General features: G+C 49.3%; 9 protein-coding genes across 9 annotated transcripts; 3 read left to right on the forward strand and 6 right to left on the reverse strand.

Moving 5' to 3' along the window:
- Window positions 1–595: 595 nt before the first annotated feature.
- On the forward strand, window positions 596–2,219 carry VC83_04250 (uncharacterized protein; the record flags this gene model as incomplete). The annotated part of the gene is made up of 2 exons (XM_024467885.1): window positions 596–692; window positions 1,672–2,219. The coding sequence occupies 2 exons, from the start codon at window positions 596–598 to the stop codon at window positions 2,217–2,219; spliced, it is 645 nt and encodes a 214-aa protein (XP_024324660.1).
- Window positions 2,220–3,397: 1,178 nt separating this feature from the next.
- On the reverse strand, window positions 3,398–3,944 carry VC83_04251 (uncharacterized protein; the record flags this gene model as incomplete). The annotated part of the gene is made up of 2 exons (XM_024467886.1): window positions 3,398–3,870; window positions 3,923–3,944. 2 exons carry the CDS (start codon window positions 3,942–3,944, stop codon window positions 3,398–3,400), a joined length of 495 nt encoding a protein of 164 aa, XP_024324661.1.
- Window positions 3,945–4,880: 936 nt separating this feature from the next.
- VC83_04252 (uncharacterized protein) lies at window positions 4,881–5,820 on the reverse strand (the record flags this gene model as incomplete). The annotated part of the gene is made up of 2 exons (XM_024467887.1): window positions 4,881–5,009; window positions 5,059–5,820. 2 exons carry the CDS (start codon window positions 5,818–5,820, stop codon window positions 4,881–4,883), a joined length of 891 nt encoding a protein of 296 aa, XP_024324662.1.
- Window positions 5,821–8,332: 2,512 nt separating this feature from the next.
- On the reverse strand, window positions 8,333–9,546 carry VC83_04253 (uncharacterized protein). Its single transcript, XM_024467888.1, has 2 exons — window positions 9,400–9,546; window positions 8,333–9,212 (listed from the first exon to the last, which is right to left on the reverse strand). Exon 2 carries the CDS (start codon window positions 9,099–9,101, stop codon window positions 8,874–8,876), a length of 228 nt encoding a protein of 75 aa, XP_024324663.1. The 5' UTR covers window positions 9,102–9,212; window positions 9,400–9,546; the 3' UTR covers window positions 8,333–8,873.
- Window positions 9,547–9,678: 132 nt separating this feature from the next.
- On the forward strand, window positions 9,679–14,150 carry VC83_04254 (uncharacterized protein; the record flags this gene model as incomplete). Its single annotated transcript, XM_024467889.1, has 1 exon — window positions 9,679–14,150. The coding sequence occupies exon 1, from the start codon at window positions 10,035–10,037 to the stop codon at window positions 14,148–14,150; it is 4,116 nt and encodes a 1,371-aa protein (XP_024324656.1). The 5' UTR covers window positions 9,679–10,034.
- A 148-nt stretch (window positions 14,151–14,298) lies between these two features.
- Window positions 14,299–15,781, reverse strand: RPN6 (26S proteasome regulatory subunit rpn6). The gene is made up of 3 exons (XM_024467890.1): window positions 15,583–15,781; window positions 15,453–15,535; window positions 14,299–15,399 (listed from the first exon to the last, which is right to left on the reverse strand). The coding sequence occupies exons 1-3, from the start codon at window positions 15,762–15,764 to the stop codon at window positions 14,393–14,395; spliced, it is 1,272 nt and encodes a 423-aa protein (XP_024324657.1). The 5' UTR covers window positions 15,765–15,781; the 3' UTR covers window positions 14,299–14,392.
- Window positions 15,782–15,927: 146 nt separating this feature from the next.
- SOF1 (rRNA-processing protein sof1) lies at window positions 15,928–17,500 on the forward strand. The gene is made up of 2 exons (XM_024467891.1): window positions 15,928–15,976; window positions 16,032–17,500. Exons 1-2 carry the CDS (start codon window positions 15,974–15,976, stop codon window positions 17,364–17,366), a joined length of 1,338 nt encoding a protein of 445 aa, XP_024324658.1. The 5' UTR covers window positions 15,928–15,973; the 3' UTR covers window positions 17,367–17,500.
- Window positions 17,501–17,695: 195 nt separating this feature from the next.
- Window positions 17,696–19,334, reverse strand: VC83_04257 (uncharacterized protein; the record flags this gene model as incomplete). Its single annotated transcript, XM_024467892.1, has 3 exons — window positions 17,696–18,329; window positions 18,381–18,731; window positions 18,788–19,334. The coding sequence occupies 3 exons, from the start codon at window positions 19,332–19,334 to the stop codon at window positions 17,782–17,784; spliced, it is 1,446 nt and encodes a 481-aa protein (XP_024324659.1). The 3' UTR covers window positions 17,696–17,781.
- Window positions 19,335–20,039: 705 nt separating this feature from the next.
- Window positions 20,040–23,294, reverse strand: VC83_04258 (uncharacterized protein). The gene is made up of 2 exons (XM_024467893.1): window positions 20,470–23,294; window positions 20,040–20,412 (listed from the first exon to the last, which is right to left on the reverse strand). The coding sequence occupies exons 1-2, from the start codon at window positions 23,096–23,098 to the stop codon at window positions 20,309–20,311; spliced, it is 2,733 nt and encodes a 910-aa protein (XP_024324654.1). The 5' UTR covers window positions 23,099–23,294; the 3' UTR covers window positions 20,040–20,308.
- Window positions 23,295–23,313: the final 19 nt, after the last annotated feature.

A 23,313-nucleotide genomic window follows, 5' to 3' on the forward strand; every position in this document is an offset into this window, starting at 1 on the left:
ACTACAGCATGGTATAAATCCAGAGTCAATCTGGAATATGGATGAAACTGGATTTAGGGTTGGAATTCCAGGGGGTGAGAGAGTTATGGCCCCCCGAGCTGTAAAGCAGCTCTATACTCCGAGCCCTGAGAATCGTATATCTATTACGATCATAGAGTCAGTATCTGCAGCTGGACAGAAGATTGCACCTGTACTTGTTGTACCGGGTAAAATCCATATGGCAGCATGGTACCCTGAAAACCTCAGTGGAAATGAGCTGATATTGCTCTCGGAGACTGGCTATTCTAATAGCCAGCTTGCTCTATGGTGGTTACAGCACTTCATAGAGCTTACTGCTCCACACAACCCAGGAAATCCCAAGGTTCTACTACTCGATTCTCATGTGAGCCACACGAGCCCTGAGTTCGTCATTATGGCAGCCGAATATCACATCATCTTATGGGCGTTTCCCAGCCACCTTACACACGTTTTACAGCCATTAGACGTGGGAATATTCCAGCCTTATAAGCACTGGCATAGGCAGGCTGTGCTCCGTGCTATACCGGAAGTGGACATCACCTATAACCTACCCTGATTTATGAGAGATCTCCCACAAATGCGGGAGCAGACTTTTAAGGAATCTACCATACAATCAGCATTCCGGAAAGCTGGAATCTGGCCTATAAGCTGTAATACAGCCCTTGAGAAGCTGCGTACGTACTCGCAGCCTTGTAATGGTGGGTGCACCAGATATGAGAATCTAGCCACCCAAGGAAGGGATGAATTTACTAAGACAACACACTGTCTTAGGAAACAGAGCCAAAGGGTTGTAGCTTAGACTATTCCACAACGCAGCAATCAGGTGTATGATGTGGTGAAGTGGTTTAGACAAGTTGCAACAAATGTTGAGTCTGAGAACTCAGGGGTAAGTCAGAGGTTAGCACCTCACTGACTTTTCAAAAACAGAGAATAACAAGATCAATGCTTGGAAGCTTGGAAAAGACGTAGAAGTATGTGCTAGTCGATTTACTGTATTGCCTGCTTGCCCTTTCTTAAGGAAAGGGCAATCCTATTTATGCCAAAGGAGTGTAGTTCTCTCATTTTCCATGACTTTCCATGACTAACCAGGCTTGGTAAATGTATTAGAAATCAAGTGCGACCCACAACTAGCTTGCTAATCATGTAGTGAACGTAAGAGAATCCCATAGAACCATCTCTTGGGTTCCTAGCCTATAGGAAGTGAAAAGGAGGTCCAAGGTCAGAGTACCTATAGATAAATTATGTCATAACTTAACCAATCTTGTGGGTAACTAAGGAGCGATGACGTGTAATGAATCATAGAGGGTTGTAGAAGCTTCTAGAGCTATCGTTCATGTTCCTAGGCCTCTAGTTGGTAGAGATATGCCATGTGGTAGTATTGGCCCACCCCCTTAAGGAGGAGATTTTCTTAATAACTTGTTCAATAAGTGTCCAAATGATATGCCGTGATGTATGTAGCATAAACAGATGTAGTAGAAGAGTTTGCAGCAATCGTTGAGTAGTATTGCTTCTGTTGTTGGTGTGATAAGCCAAGATATGTATGGTGACTTGTAGGTTTGAGGAGGAGATTTCTAAGTTTGCTCTTGAGTTTGATAGCAAACTGAGTGCAACGAATGTCAGTATGACACCTGCCTGATCTAAAAACTCCTGAAGGTGCTTCTGTTGCGACGTGGGTTGCTGGTTCAACACAGAAATTCACAGTCGTTGGTAGTATTACCCACAAGGGTGGATCTTGCCGAGCCAGTCTGTCCACTGATGGCGGCATAACATTTACGGTCATCCAGTCCTACATTGGCAACTGCCTGCTCGTTTCTGAATTCCCTTTTACGGTCCCTAGCGATACTCCTACTGGCCCAGCCGTGTTTTCCTGGACGTGGTTTAATAAGGTTGGCAACCGCGAGATGTATATGAACTGCGCAAGTGTCACCATTAGTTCAGGGTCAGGATCAGGCCCTGTGGATACTGCGTTTAGCTCCCGACCAGACGCCTTTGTCACTAATGTTGGCAAAGGCTGCAGCACCCTTGAATCCATTGATCTTGAATTTCCGGATCCAGGTCCAGATATCACGGTGAACAGCATTGGTACTACTCACCCAATTGGGTCATGCTCCCATGCAGTCACAAAGGCTGGCATTAGCTCCATCAAAAGCATTAGCATCGGTACCCAAACGTTGTCACTAAGTGGCAAGTGCAGTGGCTAATAAACGTGTTATGGAACGAAATTTGGTCGCTGCTGCTCTAAATTTGGATATTGCGGCACTATGACTACCTATTGTGGTGATGGATGCGACATAGGCTTGGGAATCATTTGGCAACACTATAGCATGCATGCATTCAATAATATTACATTAGTGCAGGATGGCTATGTGTAAACTTGGATAAATTTGGAAGATTAGGGCGTGTTTGTTCGTTGCTGGGTTATTCAGCTTATCACCTGTGGTCGTCTCATTGCCATTATGCCCTTTTGAACTTACGCTTTCTATATTTGTTTAATACTCTTCCTGAATCATGTACAAGGTATGATCGTCAGCCTCCATAGCAACTGTATAGCAATCTTTGTTATTTACTCTCCGACTCATACCATTGTGAGGTAATAGCCCCTCTTCTTCATGTAAGAGTATCATTCTATCTCTGACTACATTTTGTGGGTCTTTAGTTGGCACTACTATCGAATCTAGTTGATGGAATGGTAAGTCTTTAGCTGGCTTAGATACCCATTGTGACTCTTTTATGGCTTTCTTTACGTGAATTGTAACAGTGTTTTGAGCAAGAATCTGAGCATTAGTGGCGTTTTCACTTTCTATATCTAGTAGGCTGTTCGATTCCTCGTCTTCTTGGTGAGGCCGCTCTGGAAACACTGGGATGTCATGTAAAGCTAGCTGGGTATCATCCTCTAACTTCACTTCCTGAGTAGTTTCACATAAGGGAGTGTTATATAAATCCAGACGGTCTTCTTCCTCTGCCTTAATTTCCTGGCATTTCTGGGCAATTATACTTAGACTTTCCCCATCATTTTGTTTTATCTCTAGCGTAGATTCGTACGTAGGAGCTTTGTGTAAAGCTGACTGGTTGTCATCTTCTACCTTTACCCCTTGGGTAGGTACGTGTAAAGGAACGCTGTATAGATCCATTCAGTCTTGTTCCTGTGGCTTTATTTTCTCACATGTGTAAGGAGTTTTAGTCTCACGCTTCCCCTTCCTCATTCTACTTTTAGAGTAGTTGTCTGTAAAGCTGGCTGGGAGCTTTTCTCTAACTTTACCTCTTCGGTAGGTATAGAGGGAACACTGTATAAACCTAGATGGGCTTGTTCCGCTGGCTTGATTTCCTGGCGTTTCTGGGCAATAACACTCAGACTTTCCCCATCTTTCTGTCTTATTTCTTATGTAGATTCGTATGTAGGAGTGTTGTGTAAAGCTGGCTGGGAGCTATTCTCTAACTTTATCTCTTCGGTAGGTATAGAGGGAACGCTGTATAAATCTAGACGGGCTTGTTCCTCTGGCTTGATTTCCTCACGTTCGAATTCCACCCCACCCATAACTGATGTTTCAAGTTGTTCGCGCCATTGTTCGTCGTCCTCAGGCTTTATTTCCGAGATTACAAAAAGCGTATTGTTATTGCCTGCCATAGTCGCCACTTTATAGCATTCGTCAGCTGCTATATGTCTCTTATTTTTGTCACAAGTTCTCTTTCCTTTATCTTTGAGCTCTATGACTTGTTGTTTAACAAAAGATTTTGGGTCGCCGGAATCAACCCAGAGTTGAAATACTCCAGTAGATTCTGGTAACTGGTCTAGGCATTCAGTCGCTGTACCGTCTTGTTCTACAAAGTGTATGAGATCTTGGATTGTAGAGTCTAGTAATGTTAGACATTGCTTTTAGCGGCCACAATGGACGAGTAATCTTACCAGGGGGGACGTCTATCTCCATCTTTAGAGTTGGGCTGACTTTCACTTTAGGTATGTGTTTGACGCTATTTTTGTGCTTGTCAATGCGCGCACTATGCTGCGGACCTAATGGTCATAGCTGCGTCTTTTGTAAATTGACACTCTCGTTTTTAACTTCTTGGTCTTTGGGTGGTGACATGTTGCTGTTACTGTTTGGAACCGGTACCGGTATCGCCCATGTGCCAAAAAATGCATTGAACCAAGACTTAAGAACATAAAATGACGTGATGCCTTCGCCTGCCTCGTCACTTTGGAGTAGGTTGTGTAAAAATATATGCTGTCTGTCTTTCTCAAAAGTATCAGTACATGGCATCCCAGACCTGCGCTTAATCTCAACCACAGCTGTTTTAGGTACGGGAACTAATGCTTCCACTTCCAAGAATGTTAAAGGCTCCATCCCTTTCAGCCTCTCTATCTCAGGGGTGCTAAATCCTAATTGCTTCGCAAAGGAAGCACCTTTTTGGAGCACTTCACTATCGGCTTTTGGCCTTGCAATTTCTATCAAATTTTTCTTCACAGACTGCTTGGGTAAACCTCTGTATTCTTTCATTGCAAAAGCAATCATTTGCAAATACCCAAGTTTCATACAGTATGTCGGGTTTCCCTTTACTAAACGGAAGGTAGTTTCAGTTGTCTGGACTACCTGAGTGCATTGGGTGCCTCCTTGAGATTGGAACGCTTCCCCTAGCGCTGTGAATACCGTCTGATCCGCCTGATCCATAGGAACTGTAACTAGCCACCTGATGCAGTTAATGCAAGCTTCCAACAAGTGCATGTCTTCAAAAAAGGTTGATAGAGAAGGTATAATGCCTCTAAACTTGAGGATGTTACCCCATATAACGCTGCGTTCTTGGCTGCTGAAGCCACTGAAGATGGCGCCATTAAAAATAGCAATGGATAGCTCCTGAGAATCCGAGGTTCATACTGCAGGTGCCTTACGTTCGATAGCCTTAATGGTGGCCTTATCTAGTCTCTGAATCCCATTTTCAATCCTGTTAAAAAATCCAACGAAAGCTGTGAAAATATGATTAAGGTAATGCTGTATTTCCTACATGTAATATAAGTAAAAGAGTGGTTATGCATAGCATTCGACTTACCTCATAGCACCTCGTTGCCATCACTGTATGCAGTGTAGTGACCTTCATTCCAGCGTCAAAGAGAGCCGGAATCTTAGTAAGAGCATCAAATCCAGCAGCAACCAAGCGGTGTCGGAAGAGGCCGCGGAGTCTCTTCTGTCTACTTTCATTAAAACGAGACCACCAATGCATTTCGAAGCTTACAGAGGTAGCTGGTAAGACTAGGGCATCAGCCTTCTGGGGTAGATACTGGTATTTACAGATTTTGCGATATATTTGACCATCACAAGGCCTATCTTCAATAGAATATTCTTCATCTAGAATTGCCCTCGTCTCGTAGCTGATTCCTGAAAGGTATAGATCCACTATCCAGCATTTCTCAGCTGGGCGCAATGCTTTTCCCGCTTGAATTCTATGTAATCCATGGAGACAGATAATTCCGCCTGGAAACTCAAGCTCTGGGTATCCGTTTTCTGAGTCGATCATGGCGTAACTACTTGGCAAAATCCCCATTTTCCACGTCTTATTTTGCTTCACATTCTCTATGGCAGTGTCGAGATGATGTTGATCGACAATAGCAGGTATGTGGTTTCCCACCTTTAGCGAACGGCATCCTTCCTTCTCAAAGATCTTTTTAAGTCGTAGTACATTCTTCAGGTCATGTTGGCGAGTTTTATGCTCTTCCCAATTTAGACTCTCAAGCTTGACAAGAGCGGAACCTTTGCAGAAGAGACGTTGCTCTGTCTCAAATCTTAGGTCTTCCGCATGTACTCGCGCTTTCATATTGAGGTATGGATGTCTATGCTCTGGGAGAATGCTCACTTTTCACATGGGCTATCTAAGTGCAGCAGCCGAAACTGGCTTAGTGCAATATCTGGCTTATTTATATCAGTATTAAAAGCCTTATAGCTCTTCCAACCATAAAAACAAATTGCGTCAACAATAAGTTATTGCAAGTATGAGCTTAAAAAGGAGTAACACCTGGTTTGGGTTTTTTAGAGCCACCCCTGACTCCAACAAAAACAGGTCGAATGGCACGGCATCCCCTCCCGCATCATCCGACAATGATCCCCTGCCAAACAAGCTGAGGAAGAGGATACAAGAAGATGAATCATCACAAAAGAGTCGTCAGCGCTTAGGGGAGAGCGTTAGGGGTAGAAGCAGATTCCGTGCTCCAGAAGCAATTCAGTCCCAGGATTCGTCACCCTGGGAGCGCCTCCAAATGCGATTTAACCTAACCTTAAATAAATCAGTTACGGGCCTGTTCCGTCTCGTTGCCGGTGAGGAAGTATGAACCTAGTAGGTCCATCATCTCGTCGGCGCTGCGAAACGCATGTGTAGCGGACAGGTATTGGGGTTCCAAATAGGTCTTTGCCAGGCCGGTCATAGTTCCCCATATCAGCGCTCTTCTTGAGACGTCGGTAGGGTAGTGGTCCTCATTGACTACGAGTCGGTCTCGGATCGACGCGCTCCATTGCATAAAAGTATGTTCTATCCCATCGCTGAGCGGCGTAATCTTCTCAGAGATGGTGGACTTCTTGTATCGATTCGGAGGGTCCTCGGTGTACTGTCGGGGTAGAACTGGGATTGAAGGAGAGCACGCATTGACGACAGGTGGCAGTCGAACGGTGCCCCCTCGAAGAAAAGGCATTGCAGTGGATTGGTGACAAACCGGTACGTTACAATTTGGAATCCGATAATAGACATGCGGACTCATGGTTGAAGGGCTACACTTGCACCTTATCTGAACGCTGTTTTGCAGTATCTCCACCTGAAGGTACTTGTTGGATATATGTCAATGCCGAGGCAAAGGGATTAATTGAAAATAATCAACACTTCACATCGAACAGCGAAGTAGTAACGGTACAGAGTGACGAGGACTGGATTGCGGGAGATGGAATTGACGTGGTGTGGATTGCAGAGCGTAAGGTCATCCCATCAGGGGGGGAGCTGTTAATAAAGACTTGGTCAAAAACATCATACTGATGTGGTGTTTTTGGTCGCTCAGCCTCGACTGATGGCTCATCATTGAGCAGCGTACGCAATGCTCGCTGGGGATAAACAGAAACAAGCCAGCACCACGGTATGCTGACTCAATGTTCTGATGGTTGCATACATCAAGCCGCACCTGGATGTATGCCTCTATCCATTCATACTTCTGTATGCGCGCAAGTTGCGCTTGGTTGAGTGGGGAGAGCACTGCCGTTAGATGCTTTTTTAGTGGGCTGAATATCGCAACATCTAGCGGTTGTAGCAAATGCGATGTATGAGGGGGAAGTATCAGTAATACAATACGGTTCTGCATGCAATGCGCAATGAAACTGCCACTAATGTGTGAGTCGTGGCCGTCGCATATAAGAAGCCGGTGCTGACCATCTGCTTTTGCACGTGTTGTTGGCTCAAAGATGCGTTTTAACCACTCTAACCCATGGAGATTGCTTGTCCAGCCTTTTGTATTCGCAGAGAAGAACCACTCGTTGATGATTGTAGGAGGAATCCATGATTGGAGAACGTTCTTGCCCTTAAAGATCCCAAGGGGTGGAAGGATGGTTCTGTCTGCACAGATGCACTCGACCATTGTAACCCATTCCTGATGGCCAGGATGCGCTTGATGCTTTGTACGAAGCGTTGAATCAAGTATAATTCGAGTAGATTCCATTGTCCCAATCGAAAATCCAGATTCATCCATGTTATATGTGTTCTCTTGTGTGATTCTGAACTGTTGAACCACCTCGGTGTATGCATCAAACCATGCTGTAAGTTCTGGTTTTGTTGCACCGTCCATGCGTACAGTTTCGATCCGTCGTCCGATGACAACCTGTAGATGGGGTGCCGTTTTATGAATCGCTGTACCCAGTGGTAACCAAGGGCAAACCGTGGTTGGAGTGGAAGTGAGTTTGGTGTCGCGTCATCAAAATTGAGTGATCGGTGCGACTGGATTTCTTCAGCTATTTCCTTTAACAACCGATGCCCAGGAGAATAACCGCTAATTGTTAGGTTCTTAATCCACTTCAGAAGTATCGTCTCTTGCGCACTTGATAAACTCTGCTGTTGCTGACGGGCTTGAGAGCGTGTCAAACCTCCATTGGCGCGACGCGTCACAGAACTCTTAGGTAACCCTAGCACTTTCTCAGCGTGATATGCGCTCTTATAATTCCCAGATTTGACGTCTAATACTGCTTGGGCTATTAAAGTCTCACGTTCAGCAATACCCAGGTATTCACGACGATTCATTGTTGAGTTATTTACAATTATCTGAAGTTGGTGAGGGAAATCCACCGCGTTACCCAGTCCCCCGCATTACACTGTCACTTACGTTACAGTCTATAGGGTCAGAAGAGAATGCACCATGACGGGTACAAATAGGTGGTCTACTAAGTACGACATTATATGCAGCGGACCTGCCTGCAATCCAAGGAGGTGAAATGCCACAACAGCACTTCTGGGGTGCTTTATTATGCAACTTAAAGCCAGACAATAAGTTACGGTTTGTAAAAAGCCAAAATTCCGTACTATTCTATATTTGGATCCCGGAAACTATGATTACTCTGGATTTATGGCCGACAGCGGCCGGTGCGTTATGGAAAAAAATAGTAACCACGCGGGAGGAGAATAGATAACAAGGAGAAATGTTTACGACCATGTACGACAACAGTCACACCTTCTTCAACATGTGTTTCTTAGTAGCTTCGCGGTTTGGGGTCGTTGTCGTCGTTGCTGATGTGGTTGTCTCCTTTTATCGTCGTCATGGATGCGACGTTATTTTGCAGCTTGAGGGATAAACCGCAGGATATGCAGCCGTGCCCAATAACACCACGTCCGATCATATGCTGTTGTCACCTGTCGAAGAGTTTTCGAGTGCCTTCGGGTTGCTTGTCGACCCAGTTGTAGGGGACTGAGCCGTCGGAGGGGGCTTGGTAGAAGTGCAATTCGGCTTCGACGTTGCCACGGGGGATGGGGTAGGTGGGGGTGGTGGTTTCGGTTTGAACGCCAGCCGCTTCGGCGCGGGCGGAGGCGGAGAGGTTGTGTGAGGGGGTGGCTTGGTGGGAGGAGACTGTGGCCATGGTGGTGGTTTGGGTGTTGGTTGCTTGGGGGAGGTTGGGGGAGGTAATGCGATGGGTGGTAAGTGGTTGTTGGAGGATTTGTTGCTTGAGTGAGGTATGTGATAAGTGGTTCTTGGTGGATTAGTTGCAGTTGGTATGCCAGTCACTGAAACAGCGTAGGATAGTAGAGTGATAGGAAAGTAAGAAAGATGAAGCAAGAGCGGGGGAAGGTCTCATATATGCAGAGAGAGATATGAATCCTCGATGCCACAAGGAAATGGCGTCAACGTGGAGTTTGATATAGTAAGCAGCAACCTACCGTGATAAGTACAGATAGAATACCCAGAATGCTCAGAATGCCTCCGGGATCTCCAGGTAGACCAGGTAGACCAGGTAGACCAGGTATATCACACGTAGTTGTACTCGAAAAGGCTTAAAATGGTGTATTTCTGGTTATACCCGAGTGCTGTGGAATGTATGGCCAGCCAGCATCGACCCCCCTCCTTCCTTTCGGTCATCACATCATGGCAGCTTACTTAATCATCTTGAATTACTAATCAGTCTAGTGGTCCCTATCCCCAAATTCCCCCGCTTTTTGCCGTGTTGTAGCCTTGTAACTTTCTTTATCTTAGTATCGTCTAAAGTAGTTTAGTTCCACCTAATCTACGGAGCAACGACAAGACCCCTTCCCCGCTACTTGTGAGATGGTTGGACGTCAGCTGTCGAACCCCCAATTCCGCAAACAGTCAATGTAAACAAACCCGCCAGGCAACTCCAAGAGCCTCATCAACTTTATTCATGTACATAAATATACGAAATCGATGCGGTGACTGCTCCTAACACCCTAAGAGCTCCAAAAAGGACGCGTCTTTTTTATTGTCGCGAGTTGGAACGCGCTTCCGCTGTCCAAAGCTTCATGAGCAACTACGTAGTCGAAGCTACACAATCAAGAACATGTCTTATAATATGGCAGACATTTTATCTTCCTCGCCGGACCCTTTCAATGACACTCCGACCTTCTCATCACCTTCAAAATCTATCCGACAATCGAGAGCCCGCAGGTCACAACAAATGTACGGCAGCTCGCCAACCAAACAAACGTTCGAATTGGACGTCGGCAATGACCTCTCGCCGCAAAAAATAAGGGTCACCGTCGAAGCGGAGAACAACAAGGAGAACTCCTACCCTGAATTTTCGGACCTAAGATCTCCCTCGCCATCGCCTTACTATGCTTCTTCAAGACGCCCAAACATGCGAACAACTACCACAACAGTCCCGCTCAAGGGCCTCTCGGATTCCGAAGAAGACAGCCCTGCCGCGCCGCCAAAACGCGGTCGCGGTCGCCCACGAAAGTCAATAGGCACCCCAGTGCCCGCGAAAACCAGAAATGTAACTCCCGCTGGAAAGTCTCCTAGGAGGAGGAGAACACTGGGAAGTCTGGTGGATGGTGATGACGAGGAGGACTGGGATTTCGCGATTGGGAAGAGCGTCAAGGTTGGAAGAGGCAAAGGACGGTCACGATCAAGATCTGTTAAATCGGTTACTCGAAAAACGCCTGCTGCGAAATCGATGGGGCCTTCGTCAGATCTGCCGGATTCGAGTGTTGCGAACAAGAGGGGTAGAAGACAGTCGTTGCTGCCGGAGGTAATCCCGATACTGGAAGATCTGACGGGACATAGCTCGCCGGCAGAGGAGTCATTTGAAGAGGTGCATCCAGATGATAACATACCATTGAGTCCTATGGAACAAAATACAATGGGGTCTCATTCGGAATATTCCACAATCCGATCTACATCCACTGCATTCGGCGAGGATGTCACGGTCGCCCAGTTTGACAGGGAGAGAACACCTGAAGCGGAGGGGTGGTCGAGTCCGAGAGTTGTCTCAGCTATCCCCAGACACCTCCAGGATAGGGCCAGCTCGAGACGGGGGTCGCCACTTGTCCATCAGGCGCTGGAGGAGGTCCCTCGTTCATATCTGTTCGCGAATGAGATTGGCTCTGAAGATTATCGGTCCCAGCATGAGGAAGAGCACAACTACGATGATGAGGCTGAAGATGGCCTTGATGATCTCCAGGAGTTTGATACGATCCTGGAAAGTGAGGGATTTAGCATGATATCGGTTGATTCGGTACCTTTGTTGCGGGAACACTTCAGCAGCCCTTTTATTCAGAGCAAGCCGGTTGAGTCTGTATCTTCGTCTGAAGAACGTGAAGCAGAATACAGAAGCGACAACAGATCCTCATCGGGCATGTCATCTCCAGCAGAAGCATCTTCATCGAAACGTCGAAGCTTTGATAATATACAGACCGCCCAGCAAAGCTTAGTTAATGTTTCCGCTTCGAATAATTATGCTAGGTCCCAGCCTACCACGAGTAGCCCGCGCGACCAGGACCATGAGGCGGATGCCACTGAACATTTCCAAGAAGGAAGCTCTGTGGCTGAATCTGCGCTCCTTGCTCCGCCTGTTGAGGCTACCACTACCTCTATTAGAGATGCTGAACTCCCCCAAACACCTTGGCTCCCAACTCCCCAAGAGGCACCATCGCCAGATAACGACTCAACTGGGCCATCTGCCCAGGTAACCTCTCAGGATAAAGTACCGTCAGTTACGAACAGGGAAAGCGTTCACGTTGAGTCAACTGCGGATTCGTCGATGAATATGCCTCAGATGAGATCGTCACCTCCGTCATTCGCAGCTCCTCGATACACATACACGGCACATCTACGACAACGTAAATCACTAGGACTAACCGAAACCCCATCAATCGTGTTCTCATCGCCGTCTCTACCTCCCCCAAAGCAAAGGCCAGCTCCGAGAGAACAGTTGCCGAGTACGACAGAGATTAATGGAGCGCCAAAGCCACACTTGTCTTCAAGTGTCATTGCAGGCCGTGCTCTTCAAGAAATCGTCGTTCCAAATTCGGCAAGCACGCATTCATCGTTCCTTCGCAGCCCATTCAAAAGCCCAAACGCGAGGAGACACCCATTATCTCCAACTGAGGAGCCGACGAAGGAACCTGTGGTTCAGCCTTCGAAACTGGACTCCTCTGTCCCCGGACTCGGGCCAATGTCATGGCGCAACCTTTCTCACAGCAGAACATTAAGCGGGGCCGCAGATGAGCGAAAGCCAGGCTTCATGAAGAATATCCCCTTGATTGTCGATGACCCATTCCTGGCAGAGGCATCTGAGCAGTTACGCTCACCTTCTCCGGAGGAAAAAGATGACTATTCTCTGGGGCTGCCTACGCCGGGTCAGGCTAGGAATCCCCAGATTGTTAACTTGGTAACTCAGGATACGAATACGGTTCGCTATTCTGATGAGATGAGCTGGCAAGCTGAGTATCCTGTGATGAGGACGCCTCCGCGAGATGACAATGAAGGGTCTGGAAGCGGTAAGGCTACGGCTGGCTCTTCTCGCACTGGGGGGCGTCAAATGGAATCTCAGAAGCAAAAACAAAGAGATGCATGGCTAGATGATAAGGCTGAAACCACCCAACATCTGGGACTAGACTTAACGCAGGTATATGTCGTGCCATCGGATCTACCAACGATTAACAGCACTCCACTCATAACACAATCTGAACCCGCTCCGAAAGCCAATGCTGTCGAAGATGTTTTTGACGATGAAGACATATGGCTAGCCGAAGCGCGTAGTAACTCATCGCCATCTATAGGGAAGCCTGTTGATATAGCCCCTAAACAAGCCCCGTTGGAAAGGCCGAGACGCAGCAAACTCCCAAGTCCATGGAGGCAGAACAGCAGACGATTGGTATACAGCGACGAACTTGCCGCTAAGGATTCATCGCCGTTAAACAAGAATGAAACCTCGACTGCATCACCGGCGATTGAGGCACGGAGCGCAGCACTTCCGGCGCCACCAGCAATTGCCCCCAAGGCTACCTTGGTACCAAAAGATGACATGAAGGCAACCAGTGTGCTAGCTAGATTAACCCAATCGCAGCTTGCACCGAAGGCTGTTCTATTGTCGAAAAGCACTTCCTGGCCCTCTGATTTACCTTCGGGTGCGCCACAACTGGGAACATTGCGACGGAGCATTGAACTGCCAAAGCCACAATCAAGGCCTTTTATGGCAGCAGCAGAGCGGCCACAGGCGCCCCCCGTCACGGAATATTATGACCAAACAGAGCTATCAACTTGGGACCTCCCGCAGAAGCAGAATTTCAAACCAAGGATTACACCACGACAGAGCAATATCTTGGGTATTTCAGCCCTGCTCGCGTCGTCTCCTGTCAAGAAGCCCGAGCCTTCCTATGCTGAGGATGATACCATCGCATCGCCAACGCAGAGTTTGCCAGCAGCCGAGCAATACAACGACACGACGGAGGAAGCAGACTTCATCCAACAAGACGACTCTCAGTTTGCCTCAGATGAGGATCCAACAAGGGAGGAGGAATACACCCAAGACCTCCCCACCCCCGAACGCTCCCACATCTGCTCCCCCTCCGCCCTCTCCGACCTCTCCCAACTCTCCCGCACCTCCTCCCTCGACGAATCCTCCCGCCTCTCCACCACCCCCGCACGCCCAAACCCCTACCGCCGCCCCTCCGCCCCCTCACCACTAAAATCCTGTCTCCGCCACCCCAGCACCGCCTCCCCCACCAAAGCCGTCGTCTTCAGTGCCACCACCGCCGCGTCCCCTTCAGTGGTAAAGCCGCGGTTTATGGAGGACGCGGAGTGGACGAAGAGCCATTGGCTGTCTTTGAGATCAATTTACTGGGATTATAAGAAGAACCCAACGCCGACGGCTGAGATTCCGATGTCGGTGAGGGAGAGCGAGTATGCGGGGAAGACGGTGTGGGGGAGGGAGGCGGATGGGAGTGATAGTTTGGTGATGGAGGTTTGGATGGTGGATGTGGTGCATATGTTTCTTGATGAGGCGGAGGAGGAGGGGATGTTGTGGGATGAGGCGTTTGTGTGTAAGAGGCTTTATGGGCTGGTGGGGATGGAGAGGAAGAGGAAGAAGGAGGAGGTTGAGCTGGCGATGAAGGTGGAGGAGGAGGCGGAGAAGAAGAAGGGGATTTTGGGGTTGGGGATGGGGTGGTTGTGAGGAGTGGTGTAGGGATATAGTGTGATACTGTTTGGAGTGGCGGGCTACTGTTGTATATACCTCATTGTTAGGAGTTGGTCGGGAATCACGAATTACGTTACAGTCACAAACGTGAACTAGTCCAGAGTAAAAAAAACACATAATGAGTAATGCACGCCTTAATATTCTCGATCCGCCCATGTAGCGCCTCTATTTAATACAAGCCTTTTGCCTCATCCCCAGCCCTCACCCTCCAAAGCCACTCACTCAAGCTGCGACGCCTGGTTCGTATAAAGCACATCCACGACACCACTCAGCTTCGCAATCGTCGCCAACGCCGATTCATACCCCTCATCCGGCTCCGTCTCATCGAAAATAATCAGACACCCCGCGCCCTGATCCAAGACGCCGATAATCACCTTATCGAGAATCATCTGCGACAGCTTCCGCTCCACCTGCTGCTCATCCAGCCCTACCATCTTGGCGATGTGCGCGATCTCGACGCGCGAGAAGGGCTCGATCACCTTGATCAGGTTCTGCTCGAGCATGGAATCGTACAGTCGACGCAGGTGGTTGCGGATGAAGGTGTCGCTGCCGAGCTCGTACTTGTAGTCGCCCAGCGCGGCTTCGTATTCCTCGAGCGACCGGTTCGCGTGTGCGCGCGCGACGGCTTTCATGGCTTCGAGGTTCTTGCCGGCGTACTTGACGGCCTGCTTGGACGTCATGAGCTGCGCGATGTCGTCATTGAGGTTCAGCATGATCTTGCAGAGCAACATGTACTGCAGTGCCGCGGTGGCCTTCGCCGGCTCATTCTGGGTATGGTACCCATCGAGCGCCTCGATAAAGTACGAGAACGCGGTATTGAAATCCTTGTCCTCCGCATGCAGCATCCCAGATTGCATGTCCAGCCCTGCCTGCAGGAGAGGGGGGGTGTAAACCGACGCGGCGGAGGTGCGGGCGCTGGTTAGGGCGGCGCGGCCTTTGGCGACGTTGCCGAGGGCGTGGTAGACGCGAGATTCGAGGAGTTGGACTTCGACGAGGACGAGCTTGTCGTCGAGGCGCTTGAGTTCGCGGAGGAGGCTGTTGATGAGGGTGAGGGCGTCGTAGTAGGATTGCTTCGCCATGTGCAGGGCGACGAGGCGAGTTTCGAGATTCTGACGCAGGAAGCTGCGGCGCTCGGAGGTGGCCCATTCTATGCAGGATTTTGTGACGGAGATTTGGGTGTCGGTCGTGTTGGGGATTTTGTGGAAGAGGTCGAGGAGGGAGCGGACTGGGGGGTGTTAGCCTTGCGTTGTTGGGGGGAGGTTGTTGTCCAGTGCTTACCAAGTTTGGCTGTCTTTGCCTTTGCAAACGACGACAGAACTGTCCGGCTTGTTGTGATTAGGTTGACAAGCTCATCGGTTTTCCTGTTAATGTAAGCAAAGGTCATCCATATCCACTCAAATAAACATACTGCTCATCTCGATACAGCTCTCCCAGCTTCACCAGCGCCGTCTCAAACTCCCGCACGGCCGCATCGTTGGTTGCGGATGGGGTTTTCGAGAGGATATCCTTGTATAGTGCCTCCGCTTTCCTTGGTTCCGTCTTCACCAGCCTCTCAGCTTCTATTATCCGATCTGAATCTACCGGCGCCATTTTGATGTTGTGTGATTGAGGGTGGTTTGGCGTACCGTCTTGCGTAGCTTTAGTCGCCTTGGGCGACAGCTTGACGCACTAGCGCATAGTCACGTGATCTACGATAAAGCATCCCTGCTCGAAAAAGTTCGAGACGAGGCTTCGATAAACGGCCTCTGCGAACTTCTCATGAACCAACAGTAAATGGGAATCCAACTGTTCAGCACATCATGGTATGTGAAGGACTACTTTTTAATATAGGGAATTGGTGCTAATACTCAAATTTAGAAGATTAAAGCGCTCACGCGCTCAGCGGCCACGGCGCAAGCGCCAGGTTCTGATGTCGCCAGACAGCCTCGCAACCTTGATCCAGCATTACATCCCTTCGAAAGAGCAAGGGAATATACTCGTGCGCTCAATGCGACGAAGCTGGAACGTATGTTTGCCGCACCATTTATTGGGCAACTCGGCAAGGGCCATGTGGACGGAGTCTACACCATGGCGAAGGACCCGAATTCCCTGCACCGATTTGCAAGTGGCAGTGGTGACGGGATAGTAAAGGTCTGGGATTTAACTAGCAGGGAGGAAATATGGAATGTCGGTGCCCATGAGAATATTGTTAAGAGTATGAGTTGGACGAGAGACCAGAAACTCTTGACTTGCGCCTCGGATCGGTCGATCAAGCTCTTCGATCCTTACAACACACCGTCTGGAACGGCGCCATTAGCAACATGGCTGGGTACGAATGCCTTTACGGGAATATCGCACCACAGGTCGAACAATGCTTTTGCTGCTTCGTCGGGGGTTATTTCTATCTACGACCTCGAGAGGTTTACCGCCCCGCCAGAGGTGCTCAAATGGCCAACATCCACAGACACCATCACCACCGTGCAATTCAACCAAGTCGAGACCTCCATCCTAGCCTCCTGCGCAACAGACAGGTCGATCGTACTATACGACCTACGCACCTCAATGCCCCTCGCAAAGACAGTGCTGAACTTCGCATCCAACGCCATTGCCTGGAACCCCATGGAAGCCTTCAACTTCGCCGTAGCAAACGAAGACCACAACATCTACATCTTCGACATGAGGAAGATGAACAAAGCCCTTAACGTTCTCAAAGACCATGTCGCAGCAGTCATGGACGTCGAGTACAGCCCCACCGGTGAGGAACTCGTGAGTGCCTCCTACGACCGCACCATCCGCATCTGGAAGGCGCGCAGCGGACACTCCAGAGACATCTACCACACCAAGCGTATGCAGCGCGTCTTCTCCACCAAGTTCACTCCGGACTCGAAATACATCCTCTCCGGCTCCGACGACGGAAACATCCGCTTATGGCGCGCCGAGTCGTCGAGACGCGAGGGTATCAAGTCCGCCAAGCAACGACAGGCATTAGAATACAACGCCGCTCTGTCAGAGAGGTATCAGCATATGCCCGAGATTCGCCGTATCAAGAGACACAGACATGTGCCGAAGGTGATTAAGAAGGCTGGGGAGATCAAGGCGGAGGAGCTTAAGGCTATTAAGCGCAGGATTGAGAATGAGCGGAAGCATACTAAGAAGCAGTTCCAGAAGAGGAAGCCGGAGCGCGAGAAGATGGTGTTGGTCAACGAAAAGTAAATTTTGTGGGCAGGGGGGATTTTGGGGAACATACCAGGCGTTGTTGGGTGGGTCGGTTCAGCATTGTTTGGAGTTGGGTTATATAGACACTCCCAGTGTACGGGATGAAGTACAAAATTGAACAAATTCACGACTACCGGCGTCAGCCAGCCTTCACTATTCTAGCTGTTCAGTGAGAATATATGTCTGTTCACGAAATGCTATCCCGCGTGCAGGGGTGGTAAAGACGACAACGGTAAGCCTTCAACTGTTTCTATGCGTTTATATCAATCGCTTTCATTCTTATTTTATATTTCACGGGGCAGTTTCACAATTAAGCATGCACCTCAGTTATATTTAATAATTTCATTATTCATCCTACTTGATCCCAAAACAGGCCAAGTACACTACGCTCAAATACCTCTCCTTCCACTCTCTAAGCAGAAGCAGCACTCTCAGCGGCCAGCGCCTCCTTCCTCGACACACTAGCCGGGTCCAAATACGGCCTCTCCCCCAAGCTCACCGCGCGATTCCCCTTCCTCTCTCCATAGTTACCCTCGAGGTAATCCGGAGTAGCAGCATGGTACACACTCCTGTTATCCCAGATCGCAAGATCATTAGGGTTCTGCCACCTGTGACGGACCTGCAGATCGTGGTTATCGACGAGCAGTCTCACGAACCACGCCAGCAGCGCCTCGCTCTCGAGCTCGGTCACGCCGTTCACCTTGGCGACGTGCTGGCCGACGGCGAAGACGGACTTCCAGCCCGTGACGGGGTTGGTGCGGATAACGGGGTGGATGGCCTCAAGGAGCTCACCGACGTTCTCGGGGGCGCCGCGGGCCTCGGTGAAGAGCTTGAAGCCGTTCCTTTCGGCTGCCTCATTGAAGCCGGGTTGCGCGTAGGTGGCGGTCAGGGTCTCGAGGAATTTCTGGTATGGTTCGGAGATGCGGTCGTATAGTTCGTAGCCGGAGGCCCAGAGGGTGTCTATGATTTATCAGTTTGGGTCAAGGTATGGGGTGTTGTTTTAGGACTCACCACCACCAGTCGAAGGAAGCTCAACAAGTCTGAGGATGGAGTAGTCGGAGGGGATGGGCTCGAAGGTGATGTCCGAGTGCCAGCCAATCTTTCCGTTCTGTTTCTTCTCGCCTTGGCTGTATAGCTTCGACTTCGAGTGGATATAGATCTTCTTCGCCTGGGCCGATGATATGACGCTTATCTCGTCATCCTTTCCTCCGTGCTCCCTTCCTGCGTTCGCAACAGGGTGGATATGCAACTTGGAGGTCTCGGGCTTGCCAGATAGCTCGCCGAGGCGTTGTGCGACTTCCTTCTGGAGGTCGTCTGTAAGGTTGTCTTGGGCACGGAAAAAGACGACACCACGTTGGGAGACTGGACACCTGTTAGCACTTTCTATTCTGTGTATTGTTGGGCTTTTCAAAACATACTGGTGATGGCAAGGTCTCTGAGCAGCTCGTCAGAGTTCTCCGCCTGCAAAACGGCGGCAAGGTCAACGTCGGCGTATTCACGCCCAATAACAGGAGTCACTTCAAAGTTCTTCCACGAATCGATGGCACCGCTGAGCTTCAGGGGCGCTTTGATGTAGCTGGCAGCTGGGACAACTGCTGGCTTGACGGACTCCTCAGCTGGCACTTCAGCAGCCGGAGCCTCAACAGCAGGGGCCTGGACAGCTGGGGCCTGGACAGCTGGGGCAGCCTCGACGGCTGGGGCTTGGACGGCCGGAGTTTCCTCGACAGGCTTCTGCTTCTCAACCTTAGCTTCGGAGGAGTTACCAAGGCTAACAGCTCCAAGCTTCTCCTGGATGTGCTCAGCAGTCTGCACGACGGACTCCGGGACGACTTGCTCAATAGAAGGAGCCATATTGTCTAAGTCTTGATAGGCACTGGTGGTATTGAAATAGCGGTAGGCTTCTGTGGCTTCGGTCGAGTAGGGTAGTTGGAAGAGATGATTATAAAACAGAGTCCGGGAAGACATATTTTCGACTCTGGCTTGCAGGGCATATATATATATTTCGTCAGTGATAGCTCGCTATGTATGCAAGATCGCAATGACGCCAGATGGCAGCCTATGGCGACGATATCGATGTTCGTGCTCCTCATTGAAGCATTCTATGGCAGCTGTCGGCGACAACTACCATGCTTTGCCCGTCCTCGAGACTACCCCGCCATGGGTATCCTCATGGCGCCTTGTTTTAACATCGGCGTCGTCGGTCCCATCAACCCCGCTATCGAGCGTGCTTTCAATCAGCGCGTCCTAAGTGGCTACGCAGCTCGATCACAAAATCTTGCATATACCTAGTGGATTAAAATAGACGGCGGTCGGTGGTTGACTTCTCCGTACTGTGATGCTGGGCAGGTTTCAAAGGTCGAGCTATGAGGGAGGTCGGCGTCTCAGGAAGAGTTGACCGATGGCGGATGGGTGATTGCGAAGGCGTCAGAAGACGTCAACGCGTTACTCTGATCAATCAGTGTGGTCGCTAGCGACACTAGAGTTGGGCATGGTAGCTTCGTAATGTGGTGAAATGTGGTGGTTGATGGCATGGGAGTGATATGATAACACTGTGTGGGGTTATGGCGTGCTAATTAGGGAGAATATCAACACGGACAATTCAACTTTTTCCACCGACGCCGGCGAGCCAGAAAGGAGATAGCTTGTATAGTTTGATCAGAACAATTGGTCATGAGATATTGTTTTGTGGTTGCCCTGACAATTGAGCTTACGGCGTTGATTTAGAGATTCATGGCAATCAATGAAGCTATTTGAATAATGAATTTCTTGCCATTTGATATGCTTCAGCTGGTATCTCTGCAATAGTGAATAAATAAAAATATACAAGGTCCCAATCCAAACGCCGCGAATGCTGATACAGCTCCTATCGCACATATATGATAGGTGATGACGCCTTATTCTCCCCTACATTGAGGCAGCGCTCAATCCGTTCCAAAAGCCTACTCCTTCTTCCTGTCTGCAGCAGTATCTACTGCTATCGGTACAGCATTCGTTGTCCTCAACCACTCGCCGTTAAAGGCGTTAATAAGCCAGTTATTTAGTTCTGCATTATATTAGTACGTATACGGCATGTGACCGGACACTATAGGGGTAAACTTACTGTCATATACAATCTTGTTCGCGTTGTGGAAATAAATTCCGTGGTCGCTATCGGGGAAGACGTGGACATCATAGTTCTCCACGCCGGCCAAATCCAGTCGGTCGAGCAGTGCCAATGTGTTCTGCATGTGCACATTATCGTCCGCAACGCCGTGCATGATCAAGAACCGTATATTCTTCTGCAACGCCACTGCATCGCTGACGGTTGCGTTGTCGTATCCCCCGGGGTTCTCTTGGGGCGTATACATATATCGCTCTGTGTAGATGGAATCGTAGTACCTCCAATCCGTTACTGGAGCAACAGCCATACCATATTGGAAGGTCTTGCCGGCATCCTGCTCAAGCGTCTTGAGGGTCATGAATCCACCATACGACCATCCCCATATAGCGAGGCGAGACGCATCGACATAAGGCTTCGCAGCCCATAATTTTGCAGTCTCGATCTGATCGCGCGCCTCCCAGTGTCCCAGGTCACCTCGGATGATGCAACGCGCTTTGCGGCCTATGAAGCCCGTGCCGCGACCGTCAACCGTGACAACGATATATCCCAAGTTGGCAGCAACATATGCTTGAAAGTCGACGTTAAATTTCTTGTTGACTGTTTGTGAGCCTGGACCTCCATACAGGTGGAAAAGCACAGGGTACTTCTTCTTCTTGTCGAAATGGGGCGGGCGGCGCTCAATGACTTGCAAGTTAAATCCGTCAATTGTAACGTTGGAGAATATGTTTTCGGGTAAGTCGTGCTTCTTGGTCATCCTCTCCAGTCCCTTGTTTTCCTCTACAATTTTCTCGTAGGAGTCAGGATTGCTCGGCGTGCTAACAACCCTTTGCCACGGAATAGCAGGACCGTCGTAGCCAAGTAAGACGTAACCAGCACCACTGGAGAACGAGCCACCGTAGTACCCCTCTTTCGAAGTGTCAGTGAGGGCCTTAAGATCGGTCCCATCTAGTTTGACGCTGTAGATGTGCCGTTGAATCGGTGATTCCTTAGTGGATACAAAATACACCAGGTTCTTCTTCAAATCCACTGCTGACGGAGCCGACTCGACCTCCCAGTCTCCGGAAGTAAGTAGAACTGGAGTGGCATTATCCAGGGGTGTAAAGTACCCGAGATGATCGTAATTTTCGTGGATTATTGTATCGATATAACCATCGTGGGGCCTTCCATTCGAAGGATCTGCTGGAATGTAACGAGTCTTCTGAGAAACTTCGAACCATCCGCCATCAATCTCAGCCACATTGACAGTACGCACAGTCTTGCCTGAGCGGCTCAACACATCCACCAAAACGACTCGTAAAATGTCGCTTTCGCGGTTGGTCTCCTTGACGATTGCTTTTCCTGTCGAACCTGCCCAGATGACTTCTGTGATAAGACGAGTGTCGTCGGCAAATTCATCCGTAGTCTTGACGTCAAAGACATCACCCTTGTCAATATCATAAAACCGGAGAGAGACTATAGGATTCGGAGCCCCAGCCTTTGGATACTTGATCTCCCTGACCTCCGGGTAGTTTTCCTCTCCAGGGGCAGCCTCGGTCCCACTCGGTCTCTTTATGAAGTACTGGACTGGATACTCCGGCACTTTAGATTCATTTGTCCTGAGAAATGCGATATATTTCCCATCTTCAGCCCACCAAGTCGCACTATTTCTAGAGAAAACTTCCTCTTCATAGACCCAGTCGGGAATACCGTAGAAAAGGTCCTTGTTACCATCTGTTGTGATAGGTATGACGGTTGTTGAAGAAAGTTTCCTCAGGAACATGTTGTTTTCTCTTGTAAACACGATGGCATTGCTCTGTGGGCTCCAGCTTGCCAATTGAACTCTACCACGGAGGTTCGTGGGGTCCAGTGGCTGAGCGGTTTGAGTCTCAACATCGAAGATCCAATACCGGGCATAAAAGGAATGCCTCCAGTTGCTTTTAACGTCGGTAGCAATTAGGACATGTTTAAGGTTCTTGCTTGGCCAGACTTTGGACGGACGAAGCTTTTCACTTCCCGAAGCAAACTCTCCTGTCTTCATCAACGTAACACTGTTCGGAGCGCTACCCTGTGTTACATTATCCCCACGCACATCGTCAACAACGAGGTAGTCCTTGCCACTCGCACCTTGCTCAAGAAGCAGGCCGTCTTCGCCATTGGCACCCTCAATCCAGCTGATGCCGTGCCTTTGCGCGCGCCACTGACCGCCAAGAACCTGTGGTAGGGTCACTTTATTTCCGTTGCCGATATTGGGCGCACTTGGGTTGTGAGGGGCATCGGATACGGGATGTTGAATGAGAAATATAACAGTTGCCAGAGCCCATGCGCCGACAAATATTCCCCCAGCAATCCAAACAAGTTTTGTGCACCACCTGCTGTTTCCCTTGCCACTGGTTAAAAGACCATTTTCGAGGTCTTGCTGCTTTTCCTCTTCGGCGTGCATTGGGGACGCTTCCACATGGTCGCTGTAGGGTCGGGAGCCGTTCTGGGCTGGTAATCTCGAGACCTTGGCTTGACTCTTGTTTTGTTCATCGATTCGTTGAAACACTAGGCTAGTCGTCGATGCTGAAGATATCGAATCGACTGAGGCCCTTGATTGGGCCCCATGATTGTTGTCCAGAAGCCCTGCGGCCTCTTCTTCGCGTCCCACCATGGTCGGAAGCTGTGAATGTGACCGTCGTTGCGGGCGACTGCTGTGTAATGGCCAAGCTTCGAGTCGGCCAGTTTTAGTAACGAAGTCCCATTTGTGTGAAACGTCGGGAGAAAATATGCAGATATTCCTCTCAATTAAGGGTTCCCAGGAAATGTTATTGAGAACCCCTTTGGGAATAAATTGATCTATTCGATCGATGGTCCTTGTTGGGGACA

Source organism: Pseudogymnoascus destructans (assembly GCF_001641265.1).
Source record: "Pseudogymnoascus destructans isolate 20631-21 unplaced genomic scaffold scaffold_9, whole genome shotgun sequence".
Taxonomy (NCBI): domain Eukaryota; kingdom Fungi; phylum Ascomycota; class Leotiomycetes; order Thelebolales; family Thelebolaceae; genus Pseudogymnoascus; species Pseudogymnoascus destructans.

What these genes read in the sequence shown, in the direction of transcription:
- VC83_04253 (XM_024467888.1), bottom strand. Translation starts at nt 9,101, where the DNA reads ATGGCCACAGTCTCCTCCCACCAAGCCACCCCCTCACACAACCTCTCC.
- VC83_04258 (XM_024467893.1), bottom strand. Translation starts at nt 23,098, where the DNA reads ATGGTGGGACGCGAAGAAGAGGCCGCAGGGCTTCTGGACAACAATCAT. An exon ending in GAACAAGATTGTATATGACA is followed by an intron (nt 20,413 to 20,469) that starts GTAAGTTTACCC and finishes AATATAATGCAG; the next exon opens with AACTAAATAACTGGCTTATT.
- RPN6 (XM_024467890.1), bottom strand. Translation starts at nt 15,764, where the DNA reads ATGGCGCCGGTAGATTCAGATCGGATAATAGAAGCTGAGAGGCTGGTG. An exon ending in GAGCTGTATCGAGATGAGCA is followed by an intron (nt 15,536 to 15,582) that starts GTATGTTTATTT and finishes TTACATTAACAG; the next exon opens with GAAAACCGATGAGCTTGTCA. An exon ending in GGCAAAGACAGCCAAACTTG is followed by an intron (nt 15,400 to 15,452) that starts GTAAGCACTGGA and finishes AACACCCCCCAG; the next exon opens with TCCGCTCCCTCCTCGACCTC.